General features: G+C 44.3%; 1 protein-coding gene across 2 annotated transcripts; it reads left to right on the forward strand.

Moving 5' to 3' along the window:
• Window positions 1-1,592: 1,592 nt before the first annotated feature.
• LOC121557065 (rho guanine nucleotide exchange factor 38) lies at window positions 1,593-20,731 on the forward strand. Of its 2 annotated transcripts, none has more exons than XM_045214777.1 (18): window positions 1,593-1,662; window positions 2,014-2,076; window positions 2,402-2,504; window positions 2,876-3,160; window positions 8,804-8,994; window positions 9,367-9,484; window positions 9,804-9,951; window positions 10,072-10,089; window positions 10,605-10,804; window positions 11,484-11,620; window positions 12,210-12,314; window positions 12,744-12,866; window positions 14,164-14,376; window positions 14,702-14,881; window positions 15,152-15,286; window positions 15,942-16,143; window positions 17,892-18,229; window positions 19,895-20,731. In XM_045214777.1, the coding sequence occupies exons 4-18, from the start codon at window positions 2,917-2,919 to the stop codon at window positions 20,075-20,077; spliced, it is 2,535 nt and encodes an 844-aa protein (XP_045070712.1). In that variant the 5' UTR covers window positions 1,593-1,662; window positions 2,014-2,076; window positions 2,402-2,504; window positions 2,876-2,916; the 3' UTR covers window positions 20,078-20,731. The 2 variants fall into 2 exon arrangements, with proteins under 2 accessions (XP_045070712.1, XP_045070713.1); XM_045214778.1 differs by having other exon boundaries at window positions 2,408-2,504.
• Window positions 20,732-20,741: the final 10 nt, after the last annotated feature.

The raw sequence follows: 20,741 nt of genomic DNA on the forward strand, positions 1-20,741 counted from the left end.
ATAGCTAGCATAGAGAAATTGGTGGTGGTAGTCAAAGCCATTTTTAACTGTAATGCAGTTGATTGTGACGATGACATGAACATGTATTGGGGTTGACATCCATACAAGCATTATACTCTGATTTTTACCTCAATATAGTGTGAAATACACATGTAAACAATAGCCTAAATGTAGGCTAATTTTGCTGGGGGCAATGAGGAGATGTGGGAATCTTTCCCCCACGGCATCTTTCCCCACCGCGTTTCCATTGCATTTCCATTGTTCTGGTCGAGTTCCATTGACCTCTTTACTGCATCTATTGTGTGTTTTATCTTGAGTTTGTTCGTATATGGACGTGATTCACTTTTCTTGACAATCCCTTTCTCTCATGTGTGAAGTCATTGTAGCCAGTCTCTCTTTGAGCAGCATAGCAGCCCCATGCCAAGCCGGAACCTCAGTCCACACCCATGGTTACCTAACTTCCACAAGCTCCCTCAGGGCATATGAACTTCAGCAGACTGAACAGGCTTGGTACACAAGGGGAAATAATTATTCTGGAATAAATAAAAAAATCAGGATGACGTCATTCAACCTGATGTGTAATGTTTACTATGTTTATTTTAATACTCTGAGTCGATGTTACTTTATTGTATGTCACTTTGTTGATCTTGATAAATAAATCAAAGTCAAGTGATTATTTATCATGCATATGCCTTTGTTTCTTTCAGTTCTGTATGTTTTCACATTTCTCTTAACATTGTTTTGTAAAAGCTGCATTTATAATTTTTTGGGGGATACAGACGTATGAGGCAAATGTAATTCAGAGGTACAAACAGTCTCTACGCTGTCTCTAAATTGTAAAGAAGATGGAGTTGGAGTTGAGTATCAATGGAGTCGATTAGACTTTTTAGAGGGAGAAACACAGTCTAATGGAGGACTAACGGGTGTCCTACATCACACTACACGGTGAGGTGGAAATACAATATGAGCCTTTATTGCCCTGTGCTTCAGTGGGGAGGGAAATGATGCCTCCATTCATTGTCTTCTCACTATGGAATGCACTTTCTGTCTAGAAATCATTGTAGTAGTTTATTGTTGTATGTGATATACCTGTTGAACCAGATCTGGCTGAAGTATGAAAGAGAATGCATTGTTGGGTTGTTGCATTGTTGCGTTGTGGTATTTTTGAGTTTGCAAGAAAGGCATTTCACTGTACTTGTGCATGTGACATTAAAACTTGAAACTTGAAACTAATGTATGGCAGTTTTATCAGCAGAGTGAGAACCTTGTGTATTATTGTGTTCCTGTGATCATATCATTTTGTAGGTTAGAATAACATTTGTTTTTCAGATTGGCTCATTCATTTACTAGACATAGTGTATAGAGTAAATTATGTTTAAACTACACTATTATGCCCCTCTCTCTTTCTCTCAAGGGCAGTCAGTGCTTCATGACTGTTGCTTTCAATGTTTTCTGTAGCTTGTCTTAACTACATAAGCTGACGTATCGGCTAGCCCAGCCGATTAGGAATGGTCAACACAGGTCCAATGCTGTACGCAGGTGAGTATACAGACTTTAAAACCCTCCTCCTTCCTCACTGTGCACTTTGACCTGTTGTTTTGTACTCTCATTTTAATCCCCTATTTGCTTCGCTGTAGTTTAGAAGAGCGTTGACCTATAAAGGTAAGCAAGTCACTTTTTTCAACCACCTTTTCATCGTTAATATACAGTATGGTTAGGACCAGGTTTCTTTGTGACCTCACCAGGAAAAACTCTGGGCCCTAGTTATAGCTTGTAGCCCTCCTGGACCCACTTTAAGCGGTATCTTCAAAATGTCTCTATTATGAAGAATATACTGTATATTGGTGAACATTTTATTGTCTTTATAAGTGGATTCTGTGCATTCTGTTTTTATCCTTCAATACTTATCTGCCTAAAGTGCAGCATCTGTTGCAATGAATCACTTAATGGACATTTGAATAGATTTCTTTTCACAGCAACCCACTTGTTGAATTCATGCATCTAATTTTACAGTTGGTGGAAAATAACGATCTCATGAACATGGATGAGGGATTCCTTGAGCTCTCAGCAATAAAGGTCATCTATTGGTTATATATCTGATGTATTTTTGTTGTATGTGTGTTCTGAATGGTAAACACCTTTAGATATAGACCCCAGGTTCTTCAAATGGAAGAAAAACAATAACCATCATATACATTACAAATAAAATGTACAAACGCTGTCTCATTGTCTTGACGCATACTGTAGCCGATGTAATATCTATAGTTTCCATGCAGTGTTTTGCTTTGCATGTTGTCCCTCGAGACCCTTCTCTTTAGTAAAACCAAAATAATACATTTGTTAGTGGTGATAGTCCCACTATCCTCCACTCCTCCCTTCTCATCCCTCTATCTCTCTCTAGATACAGGTGTTCCCGGGGAGGTTGCAATGCACAGCAGTGGAGGGTGCAGGGCCATGAAGTACAGCAGTGGAGGGGGCATGACCACAGAGCTCTCCTGTGACAGGTATGGCAGGGCAGTAGCCTGGGAGGGGGAGGGGCCACAGAGCTCTCCTGTGACAGGTACGTCAGGGCAGGAGCCTGTGAGGGGGAGGGGCTACAGAGCTCTCCTGTGACAGGTATGGCATTGCAGGAACCTGGGAGGGAGGGAGGCCACATAGCTCTCCTGTGACAGGTACGGCAGGGCAGGAGCCTGTGAGGGGGAGGGGCCACAGAGCTCTCCTGTGACAGGTACGTCAGGGCAGGAGCCTGGGAGAGGGAGGGGCCACAGTACCTGTTTGGCGTTGGCAGTAGTGCACTACAGTACACCTGTTGCACTTCTCAGGCTCTCTCTTTCTCCCTCCCTCTCTCCCTCTCTCTTTCTCCCTGGCTGGACAGAGAGCACCGGGGGAGAAGAAGAAGAGGGCCTCTTGGTCGCCATGGATCCCAACAAGGAGGCCAACAACGGCAGTGAGAAAGAGAAGGAGAAGGAAAAAGACAAAGTCATCAAGAGGAGAACCAGGCCTAACTTTCTGCGGTACATGCACTTGGAGAGGAGGAAGACGGACACCATCGTGGTGGCCAACGATGACACTGCCGCCGACATTAAAGGGGACATCAATCTGGGGACCCTGGTGCGGAGGAGTCAGTCGGACAAGACAGAGTACAGTGCCAAACTTAAAGGTAATTGGATCCCCTGAGGTCATAACTATGGCAACTAGTAACTCTACAGGTTAGCTATATCTCAAAGCTTCCTGTTGGCTTGAACGATAGTAAGTTCTGCTCCTGTTCTTTGTAAAAGAAAAGGTGACACTTTACTTGGATCAGCATGTCTGTTGACTTTCAACAGGGAAGCATTTATAGACGTTCAGCAAATCAACGGTAGTGTGTCATAGATTCCAGAGGAACACGTGTGACTCGAGGGTGAAAGCCAGATAGACGAAGGGCACTGTAGCTATGGATGTTTCTGCCCAGCACCTGTTGTGTTGTTATGTGACAGAGGGAGCACCAAGCTATTCCCGCAGGGATGAGGTCACATATGCAAACCGTGCTCCAACCGAGCCACAGCAGCCTGACAGCCCAGAGGAGGGGCTATAGCTACAGGCCTGGTATTAAACAAGATAAGTAAACCTATTATGAGTGAACTACAATGGGGCTTCTATCACTGATTGAAGCATTTAATTATTAAACCAGTGTGTGGTCTCTGAGACTTTAAATGGGAAATGTGAACATACAGAAATATGAACACGTGTCATCACCAGTGTTACTACCGTGCTACTATAGCCTAAACTATGTCTAGGTGGCTGTCACCACATGGTCAGCCTTCACATTCACTAAAGTCAAATTCGTATACAATTATCATAACAGTTTTTATTTTAACACAATCTGGGTTCAAAATTGAACAAAAGTATTGTTACTGGTCATCATAATAAAGGCTATATGGAGACACCTGACCTGCAAACCAATATTTAATTTCAGAATTGGTTAAAATTAGGTTACGGTCAGGGTTAAGGTCAGGGTTAAGGTCAGGGTTAAGGTCAGGGTTAAGGTCAGGGTACGCAGTGTCCTTTTAGCCTCTCCCACTTTCCCCAGACAGTCAGCCTGTCTCATCAGCAGTTCAGGAAAACTCACCTCACCTGTCCTTCCTCCACTGCATTACATTAGATGTTGTCACGCACTTGGAATGTAGACCTTCAGGCGCAGGTTTACATTTATTGGGATGAATCTTGTCCTGGAGGCAGGACTGCAAAATTGACTATATAATGTAAAAATTCATGACATTTAAAAAAAACTCTAATTTAAGGTTAGGGTTAAGCATAAGGTTAGCAGTGTGGTTAGGGTTAGATTTAAAATAAGATTTTATGACTTTGTGGCTGTGCCAGCTAGTGACCACCCTGCAGAGCTGCTTCCAGTACATGAGTCAACCCAATAAATGCCAACCAGCCAAGTAGTCACTGGCAGCTTTACAGAAAATAAGAGGTTAACTATGTAGAGATTCTTGTGCCACTAGTTCTGTAAGTTTCCTCTACAAGGGAACAATGGACACCCACACTTCTGCTAATGTCAATTAGGGGCATTAGTTTAGACAGTTAAACAATGCCTTCAATCTCCCATCTAACCAATCAAAAGAGCCATTTAAACTATTTTTGTATTATAATGACATGCTGAATAGGACACACTTGCCCTATCAGCACACCTACTGTTGACCTGAAACACTGAGACACCCTATTCCCTATATAGTGCACTACTTTTGACCAGGGCCCATGGGGATCTGGTCAAATGTAGTGAATAGGGTGTGATGTAGGACACTCCTTGTCCTGTCAGCACGTCCTCTGTTTACCTGAAACACAGGCACTCATTGCCTATCATCACTTTCTATTTTCTTGACTTGTGCCCAAGGACCAGCGTCACAACTCAGTTGTCAAACAGCTGATTGTTTTCAGTAAACGGATTGCCACCACCACCGCCCACTTTAAAGGATTTCTCCCTCACGCTAAAGGAGCTGCCTTGAGTATAAGTGTACAGGGACATTGCAAATATTGACATAATGATGGCTTCACCATCTAAATGGAGAAGTGTGTGAGTTGTTCCTGTACACTGAGTTCTAGTCTAGCAGTCTGTCTGCTGTGAAACAGGTTGAACAAGCCTGGCCTCAAGGTCCATAGCAACCAGAAGTTATGGTCAGTCACAAAGCGTTACCACCCTGATATGACATTGCACACTGGCTAGTGTCATACAGTAATTCACCTCCTCAGTTTATAGTGAGTTATTGAAATCTGTGAACAGTCATCCACAACCCAAACATTCATAAGACAAACTAGTCAATTGGTATGCATGACCTGTGCGTGCGTACCTGCGTGTGTGTGTGTGTGTGTGAATTGCCTCAACAATGGCCTTTTGTGTCTTGTTATTGGATCAGATAGTGTGTCCGTACTACGGGGGACACAGAGCCCCTATCAACCAAGCTACTGTCCTCAGGCCAAGCTCTCACCTATGGGCCATTAGGAGGGAATAGGAGGCACCAGCTACTTACACCACAATACACTACACTACAGTACAATAAACCACAATACACTACAGTACAGTACACCACAATACACTACAGTACAGTACACTACACTACAGTACAGTACAGTACAGTACAGTACACTACACTACACTACAGTACAGTACACTACAGTACAGTACAGTACAGTACAGTACAGTACACTACACTACACTACAGTACAGTACACTACACTACACTACAGTACAGTACAGTACACTACAGTACACTACAGTACAGTACACTACAGTACAGTACAGTACAGTACACTACAGTACACTACAGTACACTACAGTACATTACACTACAGTACAGTACACTACACTACAGTACATTGCACTACAGTACAGTACAGTACAGTACAGTACAGTACAGTACAGTACAGTACACTACACTACACTACAGTACACTACAGTACACTACACTACACTACAGTACAGTACAGTACAGTACAGTACAGTACAGTACACTACACTACACTACAGTACACTACAGTACACTACAGTACACTACAGTACACTACACTAGAGTACAGTACAGTAGAACAGTACTGTGATGACTGGAGCCAAACACCACTCAGTGTGGTATCCTATACAAACCCCAGCTAACCCCAAAGCCAGTCGTTTAATAACAGCTTCAGCCGTTAGCGTTGGCCCTCTCGTCCTTCCTAAGAGGCACCACCTCTATTCCCCTAATGTACTTGAACTCAGTCCTTTCCTCAATGGCATTCTCAATCCTATTGTATTCTGCAGGGTGGTGACCGGGGGGGTCTAACGTGTCGTTTTTCCTCGTGGCGATACGTGATCCGTCAGGGTCCTTGTTTTCCAAGGCCTTCCGTACGTTAGATCGTTTTCAATGGCCAAGCCTAGTGAAAGGGCTGGCGTATCCGCTTTCATGGGAACTCCTGCGCCTGCAACCAAACCAGTATAATACAGCAGCATAATGGGGGCCAATGGGAGGACTTAGACCATTACATTATGGCTCTATCAAACACTGACCTGTGATATGACTATATGGTGATAGAAGTGCTTCATTTAACAATATGCTGGTCCTCTTTTGTGGAGCTGTTTTATTTCAATAACTCAGGTTTTACCCAGGCAGGGAGCTTGGCTAGAAGGTCACAGGTTTTACCCAGGCAGGGAGCTTGGCTAGAAGGTCACAGGTTTTACCCAGGCAGGGAGCTTGGCTAGAAGGTCACAGGTTTTACCCAGGCAGGGAGCTTGGCTAGAAGGTCACAGGTTTTACCCAGGCAGGGAGCTTGGCTAGAAGGTCGCAGGTTTTACCCAGGCAGGGAGCTTGGCTAGAAGGTCACAGGTTTTACCTAGGCAGGGAGCTTGGCTAGAAGGTCACAGGTCTTACCCAGGCAGGGAGCTTGGCTAGAAGGTCACAGGTTTTACCCAGGCAGGGAGCTTGGCTAGAAGGTACTCAGCCCTGCTGCTGAATCTGCACTTTATGCCAGTTTTCTCACGGGTAGAGGTTTTCACTTGCAGCATAGTCTCTTGAATAGCCATTATACTGTATGTCAGATGTTATGTTGTAATGCGACACGTTTCATTCACATTTATTTAAATTTGAACGCTTTATTTTAATGAATTAACATGGTTCACTTTTACGTGATGTCAAGCCATTTTAATTGCTACAACAATATAGTAATTGACCACTATTCTTTTAGAGAGAATTGTAAAATATTATATTTTTGACAAGGGGACTGAAATGTGCAGGCCATTGAAACCTGATAGCCAGGAGGGGTGAAGGTGTCCATTTAGCTTTTTGCAGCTTTAGAGGGCTTGACATGTTATTATTTTCTCCTACCCTTCACCATCATGTCCTCATTCCACCTCTCTGTGAAAAATGGTCAAATAACTCTCCAAAGTCAAAGCTTTTGAATGTTACGTTTTTAATACCTCATGTATACAAGTGAATGCCAGGGGCGTGTTGACATGAATGCACTGGTAGGAGTGTGAGACTGAGAGGTGGGGAAGAGGGGGAAGGGGTGGGTTGTGAGGTGATAGGACGGGCGGTGGGTGTGGAATGTGTATGCATTATGCATGTATGAGTGTGGTGTGGTGTGGTGTGGTGTGTGAGTGTTTGTGCGTCAGATTTTTGTTGACTGTCTTGATGTGTGCTGGGGGTGGGGTTGAGGTTGGGTTGTGTAGCGGGATGGCGTGTGTGTGTGTGTGTGTGTGTGTGTGTGTGTGTGTGTGTGTGTGTGTGTATGTGTATGTGTATGTGTATGTGTCAGGTGCATCCCCCAGCTGGAGCAGATGGAATGCCTGCACGCATTTAGTTCAGTAACCTGACACAGCACTCTCTTCCTCCTTCCACTCTCTTTCTCTTTCTCTCTCTCTCTCTCTTTCTCTCTCTCTCTCTCTCTCTCTCTCTCCCTCTTTCTCTCCATCTCTCTTCTCTCTCTTCCCCCCACACCCTCTCTCGCTCTTCCTCTCTCTCTCTCTCGCCCCTCTTTTTCTCTTCCCTCTTCACTCTCTCAATCTCTCTCCCGGAGAGGGGGAAGTGATGTGTTGAGGTCGATTAGGCGGCAGACGCGGAAAGCAAACATCTCCCTTCCCTGAACACACACTTCCCTCCTCGTCACACACACACACACACACACACAGTCTCTCTCCTCACCCGCCATGCAAAGCACCGCCAGCTAGGGACTGACTAGGGGGAGTAGGGCAATAATAAAAAGAGGGAAAAAAGAAAGGATGAGAAAAGAGGAGAGGAACCTGACAGGCATGCTAATGGGGGCTGGTTGGCGCTCCAGTCAAAACAATTAGATCAGCGTGAAACACTGGCAGAGGGTTGGGAGGGATGAAGTCAGGTGACGGTGTTGGGAGAGATGTATGTTTTCTCACGCGTGCATGCGTCGCATACCGTACCCATGTATTTAAATACAACTTCATGCAGAGGGCTCTTGTACACGTGTGCTCTCTCTTTACTTTGCCAGTGAATGCATGAATAGATCATTTGATATGGCCCCTTTTTAAACAGATCTCACATTTTAATTGATGTGTAGAAATATGATGTGTAGTTAACACGTTAATTGTGTCAATGATCATGTCATATCTCACCATGTTATTGTGTTATGTCATATTTATATATTATCTGTTCAGACAGAGACTATCCAATAGGCACACATTGGTTGAATAAACGTTGTTTCCCGTTGAACCAACATGGAATAGACATTGAATTGACATCTATGCCCACTGGGTATATTCTACATAGAAGAAAACCTTGCCATCCAACACACATCCTAAACGTATCCCTGTCCCCTTCTTAAGAGAAAATGGCTCCCCTGTCCTCCCTGTCGTCGATCCTGGCCTCCCCGGCCCTCGAGCCTGAGGAGGTCCGCCTGAGGAAAATGAGCCGCAGGTCAAAGGTCATCCAGGAGCTGGTGCAAACAGAGAGGGACTTCCTCACCGACCTGGAGCTCTGCATCAGAGAGGTGGTCAAGCCCCTCAGAGACAGACAGGTAATGAGGAAGTAGACAGAGTACTCAGTGGGTGATATCATCTGCTTACAGAGATACAGAGGGGTGGTTACCTTGTGCTACCTTGCTTGGTAGTGAATGTTGTATTGTTCATTATTCAGGCAGTGTTAGTCTAATAAGTTATTTTCAAAAGATGATGCATGGTGGTTGAACTGCACACATCCCACTTCTGACACCAGTGTAGCGAATATCAGGGGTGTGCTCTTCCCAGGCTAGCCACTGCCCCAATAGGGATATCTACACTTGGGGGAGATCATGCCAGGCTAACATAGGCTATATGGTTGTAACAGAACATTGAAGTATACATATGATTGGCTATGTGTCTAAAAGGTATCTCTCTCTGTGTGTCTCCAGGTGGTGGACGTGGATCGTCTGTTTACTAACATGGAGACAGTGTGTGAGGTGTCGGCCGCGCTGCTCCACCGGCTGCAGGAGGCCACAGCTGAGCCCGACCCTGAAGCACTAGTCATAGGTAGGTGACCTCACGTTGACCTCTGAACTCTGTTTAACCTCAGTCACCTGAGTCTTGTTCATTAGGGAAACTTATGTAAGAAAATGGATTAAAACAGGGTTGGGACTACCTGGATTTACCTGGTCCAATATGAAATTATAATTTTCATTTTCCTTTGCAAAACTTTTTAAAACGTTTTCCACTGCGTGACCTAATGGACATGACCCATATCTTGACCATACTGTCATTATAATATGCCACATGTCTAAATAAGCCACTCAGGTTGACTGATTTAATACTGGTTAATTAAAATGTATCACGTTTTGTTTTCCCACCATAGGGGAAGTGTTCATTCAGGCCAAAGCAGCGCTGGAGGACGTCTATAAAATCTACTGCTATCACCACGACGACGCTAACTCTTTACTCAAGTCCTATGAGAAAGAGGAAGGAATAAAGCAACATTTCATCACCTGTGTGTTATCACTGAAGTGAGTCGCTGCTAGATAGTTCCCCCTCATTTATCAACTAAGCATTTCCTCCCAAAGAGGCATTTATACTGCTGGCAATAATTACTTTTATTAAAGCAATGACTTTGTGTCTCGTTGCAGGCAGATATACAACCAAGAGTAAGTACACCAGATTTCTATCATCGTTCCTGTAACAATATTTTTGAATAATTTACACTATAATATAAAAATGTACATCCTATCCATATTGATTTTCAGTGGTTTAAATGAGTATTAAGTATAACATTGTTATTAAATGTATAATGTAATTGACAGACTAATTATGTGTAACTAACTGTATCATAATAATATTAATAATAATAATAATATATGCCATTTAGCAGATGCTTTTATCGAAAGCGACTTAGTCATGGGTGCATACATTTAATGAATGGGTGGCCCCGGGAATCGAACTCACAATCCTGACGTTGCAAGCGCCATGCTCTAACATGTTAACTGTACTAGCATGTGTTAATAACTGTGTAATAATGTGTAACCCAAACAAACCTGCTGGGATTATTGATATTTTCTGCGGCAATCTCTGCTGGAAACCGGCGGAATTCCGCTGAAAGCTTTTTTTTTGCCTCTAGTGTAGTAACATTACTATTAACATCATGCTTTGTGGCGGTCTTCAGGGGTAAACCCAACCTGCTGGACATGGGTTCTCTGCTCATCAAACCGGTCCAGCGGGTCATGAAGTACCCTCTGCTGCTGGGGGAGCTGTGGCAGGCCACGCCCAGCGACCACCCTGACAACAGGCCCCTCCAGGAGGCCCTGACCGCCGCCAAGATCATCAACGTCAACATCAACGAGTTCAAGAGGAGGAAGGACATCGGTACAGCTCTAAATATGCTATAGTCTGAGATGAAGAAATGTGTGACGTACATATCACCTGCACACGTTCTAAATACACTGTCTGAGAAATGTGCAGAACTGACATAAATCTCTACTCCACGTGATATGGTGGTGGTTCAATGTAATTGATACATCAAACATTTTAAAGAACACAGAAAATTGTGGTTAAGATTGGAAGCAATTAAAGTATTATGCTGTATGGCAGTTAGTACCATGCTATACGTCCCATTGCTAAATGTCTGACCCTTTAGTTGCTTCATACCGTAGAGATCCTATTAAATTATAGCCAACATTGCGGGGCCATAGATACTCTGTTTATTATTTCTACATAGTCATTTAGCTCTACCCACATTACATATTACCTCAATTACCTCGACTTACCGGTGGCCCAGCCGTTGACTGTGCCGGTCGCCTGTATAACACTCCCTACTGTTATTTTTATTCTACCTTTAATTATTGTTTAAAAAAAGAAGTATTAAACTGCATTGTTGGTTAGGGGCAGTAAGTAAGCGTAATGCACTGTAATGTCTAGACCTGTTGTATTCGGGCGCATTGCCGGTGCCAAGATACTTGTTTATAATTTCTTTGAACATTAGTACTCTTTTAAGGTGCTCTAACTTGTTCTTGTCCTTAACCTATGACTCTCTGTCATACTGTAGTGATGAAGTACAAGAGGACAGAGGAGGATGGGGGGACACTGATGGGTAAACTGAACAAGTTCAGCATCCACTCTATCAGGAAGAAGTCTGACAGGCTCACAGGACACCTCAAGATCCTCACCGGTGTGGAGCCACAGGTAACTAACTACCTGCTACACCTCTCCCACTCTACACTAAGTCATATAATATGAATGTGAGTAAATACAATGTGGCAATGACATAACCACAACTTGGGAACATTTGTGTAATAATTATTTTTGTCCTGAGGTTATCAATAGAATAACCTGCCTTTATTAAAAAGTCAATACTAGTCTAAGGAGCTGGAAAGGTCAATATTTACGCTGAACCACTGAGACAAGCCAACGTGAGGTCCCGCGTTTAAATGGTTGGACCCCTGGCTGTCCCAGCCTGCTTTACTACCGATCTCCCCCTCTGCCTCTCTCTCTTCTACTGATTGCTGGATCCTAGGGCTTGCTTCTCTCTGTTCTTCTCTCTACGCTGGGTCTTTCTCTGGCTGGCCTGCTCCCCCTCTCTCTCCTCTCTCTCTCTCTGCTCTCTCTCTCTCTCTCTCTCTCTCTCTCTCTCTCTCTCTCTCTCTCTCTCTCTCTCTCTCTCTCTCTCTCTCTCTCTCTCTCTCTCTCTCTCTCTCTCTCCCCTCTCTCTCTCTCTCTCTCTCTCTGTGTCTCTCTCTCTGTCACTCTGTCTCTCTCCCTCCCTCTTCTCTAGGTGAGAGATGAGATATTTGACAAGGAGGAGAAGCTGTTCAGGAGTCTGGAGAAAGCAGTGAGACAACTAGTCAAGAACGTTCACTGTTACCTGATACACATACAGGTAATATTGTACCAGCCATTGATTGATTGATGGATGGATGGATGGATTGATGGATGGATGGATGGATGGATGGATGGATGGATGGATGGATGGATGGATGGATGGATGGATGGATGGATGGATGGATGGATGGATGGATGGATGGATGGATGGATGGATGATGGATGGATGTGGATGGATGGATGGATGGATGATGGATGGATGGATGGAGGTTGATGGATGGATGGATAAATTGATGGATTGATGGATTGTTGGATGGAGGATGGATGAAATGGGGATGGATGGATGGATGGATGGATTGAAAATGTCCTAATATTCAGAACAAATAAGGTGGTGTAGACAATCTCAATGTTCCAGTGAATAATATTTAAATACGGGAGTAATACCCATGGAAAGCAATAGCGACTGTGTCTTTTACACGTTGTGTAGGAGATGGTAGGTGTCGCGGTCCAGAATGCTGCAGACCTGGAGGACATCATGAAGGATCCAGACAAAATAGACACCAACAGTACTCAGCACCTGAAGAACGGCAATGACCCATACAAGCACTTTGTAAGTTTGACTCTACACTTGGGATACCCCATTCTCACAGTAAATACAAACTATTTCCTGTTGAGGAGCTGTGAATGTTATTTTTGACAACGTAACCATTTTTTCCTTTCTTCCGTCTTCCATCTCTCTCAGGCCGCCGGCTCTTCTCCTCTCTTCTCTCTCCTGCTTGTCAGCCTGTCTATCCTTTTTTCCGTGGACGCTGTTCACTTGTGGGGCCTGCTTGCCCTAGCTGTGCCCTCCTGCGCTTACACGGCTCCCTCTCTCTCTCCACTCCTCCGTCAGAGTGAGTGAGTGATCTGTCAGTCAACCTTTCGGCTTCCACTACTGCCTGGTGACACATTTAATCTCTCCCTCTATCCCTATAAAGCTGCACTCTCCTCACCCTCCTCTGTCTCTCCCCCCCTCTCTCTCTTCTGCCATCTGCCCTCCTTTCTGTGGGGATAGATCTGTTGCTCATTCCCGAGATAACGAGCCTTTTGAATAGAGTTCTTTGTGTTGCTTGGTGCTCTCAGTGAAGGATGAGGAGCCACTCGAGGCCCCACAGAGACTATAATGAGCGCTAATAGCTAACAGCGCTAACAGCGCTAAAAGCTCAGGACAGCTCAAACAGTAACTAGCCTCTGAAACTGCAACGCACCTGCCCTCTGGGTGGAGAAAAAGGGGGCTCTTTTGTATCAACGAGTTTCATTACGATGCCTTTTGTTACTATTCGAAATAGACACATCATTATTTGAAATGGGCAAGGCAAGACGTTTTCAGAGGAGATTATAAAAACTAAAGTGCAGATGGCAGAACTATTTGTGTCAGACCAATTTGTAGGCCATTTTGTGCCTCATTTGATTGATTCCCACAGCCACAACCATATATAATGAGACAAGAGTGTCTATTTTGTAATCTATGCTAAAATAAATGCCCTACAGTATGTCGATTCCCTGTATGTTTGTGTGATCTCACACCAAAAAAGCAGGTTGACGTTTATTGTCATGAATCTTGCCCTGGAGGCAGAACTGAGCCATTTCCGCTAGATGGGCCAGCTGCAAAGTCAAAATTGGCTATATCATAAAAATGTATGAAAAAAATAAATAGCTTTTTGGTCTTAATTTAAGGTTAGGGTTAGGCATTATGGTTAGCAGTGTGGTTAAGGTTAGGGTTAAGGTTAGGTTTCAAATCAGATTTTATGTCTTTGTGGATGTGTCAGCTAGTGACCATACTGCAGAGCTGTCTCCAGGGCAAGATTAATGTAATGAATGGAAAAACCCTCATTCTCCATCACTGCTTCCCTATATGACCCCTCCAGAAAGAGAGGATGACGCATCTGGTCCTGGCACCCCTCGCCTCCCTCCAAGGCATGTTTGCTGCCCCGCAGAAACTCATCCAGAAACGCTACGACAAACTACTGGACTATTGCAGCCGCCTGGAGCGCTCTCCCTCCTCCTCCTCCTCCTCCTCCTCCTCCACGTCTTCAGCCTCTGCCTCTTCCTCCTCTCCATCGCCTGTATCAGAGGACCAGGTGAGGTCAACAAGGCTTCGGTTTGTCGCGATCATGTTACCTAGCAACAATTCCGTTATACGATTTGAATGAACATTCCTAAATGTTATATTGAAGCTTCAAATAGCTCATTTTGAAGGGATGATAGCATTTTAACGACAGTATTAAAACAGAAAATTATTTTGCTATTGAGAGTTTAGTTTAGTGGTCTTTCAGCATTATAACTGTTCTCATTAAAAACTGAAATATGTTGCTGTCCCAATAAATAAAACATAAATGTTGAATAAATAAGACAATTTCAGAATGCTATAAATGTCTTTGCTAAAAGAAAAATCTGTTACTACAGGGCCAGGTGGCGGCGCGGCGGGACTACGTAGCCCTCAATGCTCAGCTGGTGGAGGAGCTGCAGAGATTCAACATGGCCGCCCATACTATCTTGTCCAACTGTGTCCTCTGCCTGGTGACTCTGCTCAAAGGCCTGATGGACACGGCCTGCCACCACGCACCCTCCATACAGCAACTACCGGTGAGGAAGGGAGGGGGAGGGAGGGTGGAAGGGAGATGGAGGGAGGGAGAGAGAGTGGGACAGCAGAGGTGTATCTGGGTGATAGGGGGTTCATGTGGAGATTTGTTTGGTGAAATAGAGGGCTTACTTTATTTGAACAGCAAGATATTTTGTAGTGTGAAAGGGAAAGGGTTTGTGGTGGACATAGTGTGTTGTGAGTTGACGCTAAATACCATACATTGAAGTATGATAAAAAGTTTTATTTGAAACTTGTGTTGTCTGTTTGTCAAGGCTCCTTTGTCCAACATCAGTGAAGTCCAAAGCAGCATCATGGATGAGCTCAACAACCTGACTGTCGTCAAGGACAACGCACAGACTCTAATAGAACGCAAAGTCAGCTTCGAGAAAACGAAGAAAATTTTAGCTGTAAGTTTGGGAAGAAAAAAATACACGGTTGAAAGCTGGAAGGACTTGCCTCAATGTATCCCCCATTGTTACTACAGTATGTGATAAGCTAAGGTAATTAAACGCTAGCCTGGTCCCAGATCTGTTTATGCTATATAGCCAAACTCTTATTGTCGTTGTCATGCCAATGACCATAAGAGTTGGTAAGACAGCACAAACACATCTGGGAGCATCCTCACTGAGCCAGCTATCTGTAGGAATGCCAGTAGACCCCAGCATTACCCCACAGCCCCACCACCTATTCCAGGATGGGCTCCCGTAGGTTTTTAATTGAACCAATTAAAAGTCAATTAAAGAACAATGTTGGGGATATTATCGGAGCCAACAGACTCTGCCGAGCTCTCTGGGTTGTGATTAAATGGAGCGCTTGGCAACCCCAGCGCTACTCCAGGTATTACTCCCCAAAGACAAGACACTGTGTGTGTGTGTGTTTGATCAGCGCAAGACTCCTTTGGATCGGTTTCGAACCACCTTCCCTTCTTGAGACCCATCCCCATCCCCACCCCCACCAACCCAAGGGGGCTCGTTAGCGATCATTCCCCCACTCCCCCTTTGGGACACTGATGACTCGGATCATATCACCCTAACTCCCTTCTCCCCCACTCCCCCTCCACAGGTCCCAGAGATCCAGCGTCAGACAGAGGGCAACAGGGCCAGGCTGCTGGAGGAGTATCCAGCTGACAGGCTGTACCAGCTGAAGAGGAACTGTAACGGGTGTCAGGAGCAGGATGTCAGCCTGCTGGAGGGGGAGCTGGTGGGCCTGCTGAAGGACACAGACCCCCTGGGGAGCCGGGGCCGCTGGCTGGTTGACACTGGCAGTAAGTTCATTGTCATAGGTTGGATTATGTGACGTGGCACTGTTGGATCTTCCTGTCTCATGTTGCAATAGGGGCTTAGTTATTGGATGTGTACCATTTTTTGTTAGGGCCGGACGATACCAGTATCGCGATACTCGTTAGTGTTGTGGCAAGGAAACAAAACACAAAGCGGATTTAACTTCTTAAGGAAAACCCACCCTAATGTTGGAAACAAACATCATAATGTTGTCATCAACGGTCACATTTATTTATTTTACATACAGCAGGTTTTAAAGAACCAAAGAGCTTGATCTGCTTCCTGTTTTCATTTTTGCCATGAAACTAATATAGTGATACTGGTATCATCACAGCCCTAATGTTTTCTCTGTATGAGAACATTTTATTTGCACATTTCTATAAACTAGCGGTGATAGACCTCCCAAATAGAGGATGTTTCATCCACTACTTCAACCGTTAAGGTCTATGTCATGTAGACATAATGCTCTGTTTATGTCCGTTGTACAGGTGTGTCTTGTGCAAAATGGCTACTGTAGTACACCATCCTACAGGTCTGATCTACATGACCTAACTCTAGACAAACATCCCCCCTCACTACTGTGGAACTAAACTCCTAGCTCTTCTGTCCTGTGGTGTGTTTTGTAGATACCGTAGATACACATCTCACTTCCTGGTTACTAACCTACCACAGCTGACAAGTCAGCCAGCCTGGTGGGGAAATTCCCAGAGGCCTCTGACTGTGATGTCACAGTGATACCTAGAACAAACTAACCTCACCGACACGCTCTGTGTCTCTCTCTCTCTGAGAGTTGCTGCCTCACAACAAGGCCAACTCAAAAGAGTTTGTTACCATGTATTTTCCGCCGCCGCGCTCGTCTAGCGCTGAGTGCCTGCCAGTTGTTTGCGGCGAGCCGCCTTTCGCTGTAAGCAGAGTTACTTAGAGTACAAAGCCTCTCCCTGGGGGCATTGAGAAACACAGGCTGAGGAGGAGAAAGAAGATGCCTGCCGCGCTTCTCTGTACTGCAGAATAACAAGGCTCAAATCAGCCAAGTTTTTGCGAGGAGTTGTAGAAAGGTTTGCGTGTGTGTGCATGTTGAAACTACTTCACATATTTATTTCATCCACTGGGACTACTAGTCTTCATAAGAAGCTGTTTATTATATGGTCGATATTAATGCTGCCAACGCAGTAAACAAAATTACCATTTCCCATTGCAACAATACTCCTGGTTTAAAGAAACCTTACTTTTATAGGCAGTTTATAGACCGTGCAATCAGACAATTCATTCTTTCATCCCCTTATTCGTTGACAGTGACACCGATCTCCCTGTGACTTACCCACAGTACAGCCAGTCTCACAAAGAACCCTATTCACATCCAACCCAACCACCTGTGCATTTGTTGAGCCTCCCTGCACCTAGCTCTCTCACAGACTTATTTTTCGTCTCTTATCTTTAACTCTGCATTGTTGGAAAAGGACCCGTAAGTAAGCATTTCACTGTTGGTCTACACCCGTTGTCTACGAAGCATGTGACAAATACAATTTGATTTGATTTGAATAGTAGCCTATATTATTTTATTTCAAATACTTTATCTGAATCAATGGAATAGTCCCTAAAGTGAAAACAACGCCCATCTGGCAGTCCAGGCAGGCTGAAGCCCACACTAATCACAGCACCTGGAAGCACCTACTATTTGAACCCAGATATGTCTGACAGACACAAACATCCCTCTGTTCTCCTTCTCTCCCAGGTACCCAGGGCTACGTCTACTCATCCTTCCTGAAGCAGTACAACCCCAACAGGGATCAGGGTCGACCAGGTCAGGGTACAGGGACCACAGAGCCCCAGCAGTCCATCGTGGTGCTGGACGAGGACTTCGACAACCTCAGCCTGTTTGTGTCGGGCAGCGGGAGGAACAACAGCATACGAAGCCGAAGCAGCATACGGAGCATGGGCAGCATACCTAACTTCAGCCTCTACAACACCTCCAGTACCTCGCTTGACAGCTGCTCCACCCCATCCAGCCTACAGGGGGACACAGAGCCAGACGTCCGCCAGGATGTGGACACAGAGACAGACGACCAGCAGGTGGGGTAATGCTGGGTTAAAGAAGGGTCGATTTGAACCCTTATGGTCCCTGCTCTCTATAAAGGCTCTGGTCAAAAGGAGTGCACTATGTAGCACAGGGTTCTTCAATTCCGGTCCTGGAGGGCCAAAACACCTCTGTTTTTCATCCTCTCCTTCTAATCAGGGGCTAATTCAGACCTGGGACAAGTGTTTCGGCCCTCCAGGACCGGAATTGAAGAACCCTGATGTAGCATAATCTTCTAATTCTGAATGCTGATTGGTTAAAACAGCATTCTAGCAGGTGTCTATTTCACAAGTTATCACCGGCAAAATCTATGACGTTAAAATGCCTATTTACTCTGTTCCATCTGACTACGCAATCCACTGTCTCATCAGCCCAGCCAGGCAATTTATAAACTTCTATAATATGTGTCTACGTGACAGGTGCATTATGAAATGGAAGGACTGATCCTTGTTCAGTTGTCAGGGCTCACAGTAAGCAGAGGGCTTAGGTGTGCTTTTCAGTAGGCTTTACATTATGTCAACTATCTCAATAGAATGAATGGCAAACTCCATTCGCTGAACAACACCTCAAAATGGACTATTTGATATACAGGCTACATTGTAATTTACAAACAATAAATATCACATTGAAAGCAAAGCACAGGAAATACATAGATGACAAGCTAATCTAATAATCTACAAAAAGGAATTGACTAAGCAAGCAATGTATCTTTACTAGCTTATATAAATGCCTGTAAAGGCCTCCTCAGAGCCATGGTATGACATATGAGCGTGGTTATTGCATGGAGAGCAGTAAAAAGTGAAGTGTGCTGGTTTATAGTGCAGATGATTCGAAAACCCACTCTGTTAGGCCTGGTGGAAGCCTTGGGGCGGTGTGTGTGTGTGTGTGTGTTTGTGTGTGTCTGTCTCTGATAGGTTTAGGGTCACACTTCCATCTCCCATAGAGATTATATGGAGTGAATAACATCTATACGACACCAGCGCTGTAACTCAACATTAGCCCCTTTAGCAGCCGCAGGGCAGGATCTGTTCTTACTATGTATTGGTTTGCTGCGACCTGGGAGGACGCTTTTGACCTCCATCAGAATATGAGGCGGTTAATAGAGATTGTAAATGGATATTGGTGATGGTGGGTTTGGGACTACAGTGAGTTGTGATGGGATCGGTTTCTTCTTTTGTATGGATTAACAGTGCCACCGACTGGTGAATTATGGAAATACCACACTGAATTCAGTCAAGACTGTACAGCAAATTTTTCCACTGGAATCCGCTTTGCAATCGCAATTAACCAATACCTTGATACATTGTGGATTTTAAAGTTTCAACAGATTGCATTGCAAATTAATTTGAGTAAATAACTGTATGCCGGGGCACTTTGAAAAACTTTTGCCACACTTTTAGTTTGGGGTCTGATTCTGAGGAACATGAACCCAACATTTTCTCCACTACACCACACTACTTACTGTATCACCGGAGGCTGGTGGCACCTTAATTGAGGAGAACAGGCTCATTCTAATGACTGGAGCGGAATTAGTGGAATGGTATCAAATACATCAAACACATGGTTTCCAGGCGTTTGATGCCATTCCATTTGCTCCGTATACTGTATGTATGGTACAATAACTGCTGATCTAATCTTGAATGTTCTGTCTGTTTCTCCAGTTTTATGCGGTGTACGCATTCAAGGCGCGCTGTGACCAGGAGCTGACCTTGCAGGAGTACCAGCACGTGAGGATCCTCAAGTTCAGCGACCTGGGAGGCAACAAGGACTGGTGGTTGGCCGAGGCCAATGGACAGAAGGGCTACGTCCCAGCCAACTACCTCAGCAAAATGTCATACGCATAAAGGAATAGATTGGGATTAAGAAGGCCCAATCCCAAATGGACTCCTAGCCCCTACAGGAAGGTTTCCCAGACACAGATTAAAGCCTAGTCTTGGACTAAAACACAATTTTAATGGAGACTCCCAAGGACTAGGCCAAATCTCTGTTCAGGAAACCGGCCCTATGCCCTTGTGGAGATTTGAGAGGATTTTATAGGTGTACCGTAGCAACATGGTGAAAATTCCGCCTAGCATATCAGGGTAAGGTAGATTTATTACCATCTCCTCTCAAATCTCCACAGGCGTAGGGTCGATTTGGGATAGGGCTTAAATGTAACTGTCTGTGTCTATAAAAAAAAATTATATTGACCAGAAAATGTAATTATCAAAAGATCATGGTTGTTAAGATTATTGCATATTTGCAATTGAGAAAGCCACATTATGCACTAATAATGAAGCTATCATTGTGCTGAGCACTTAGTATTGCCACCTGCAGTGTTGATGAATTTATATTGTGAATGTGTGTTGTCCCAATGAAAATAATGATTTATTCTAATATCTAATATATGTCAAGCAAATATATTTTGAGATCATGCATTTTAGAGTTATACAGTTCCTCCATGTAATGTGTATATTTTATATGACTTATCAGTGATGAATAAAGAGTCTTTATCAGTGGTGCACGATC

Source organism: Coregonus clupeaformis, unplaced genomic scaffold (assembly GCF_020615455.1).
Source record: "Coregonus clupeaformis isolate EN_2021a unplaced genomic scaffold, ASM2061545v1 scaf0311, whole genome shotgun sequence".
Taxonomy (NCBI): Eukaryota; Metazoa; Chordata; class Actinopteri; order Salmoniformes; family Salmonidae; genus Coregonus; species Coregonus clupeaformis.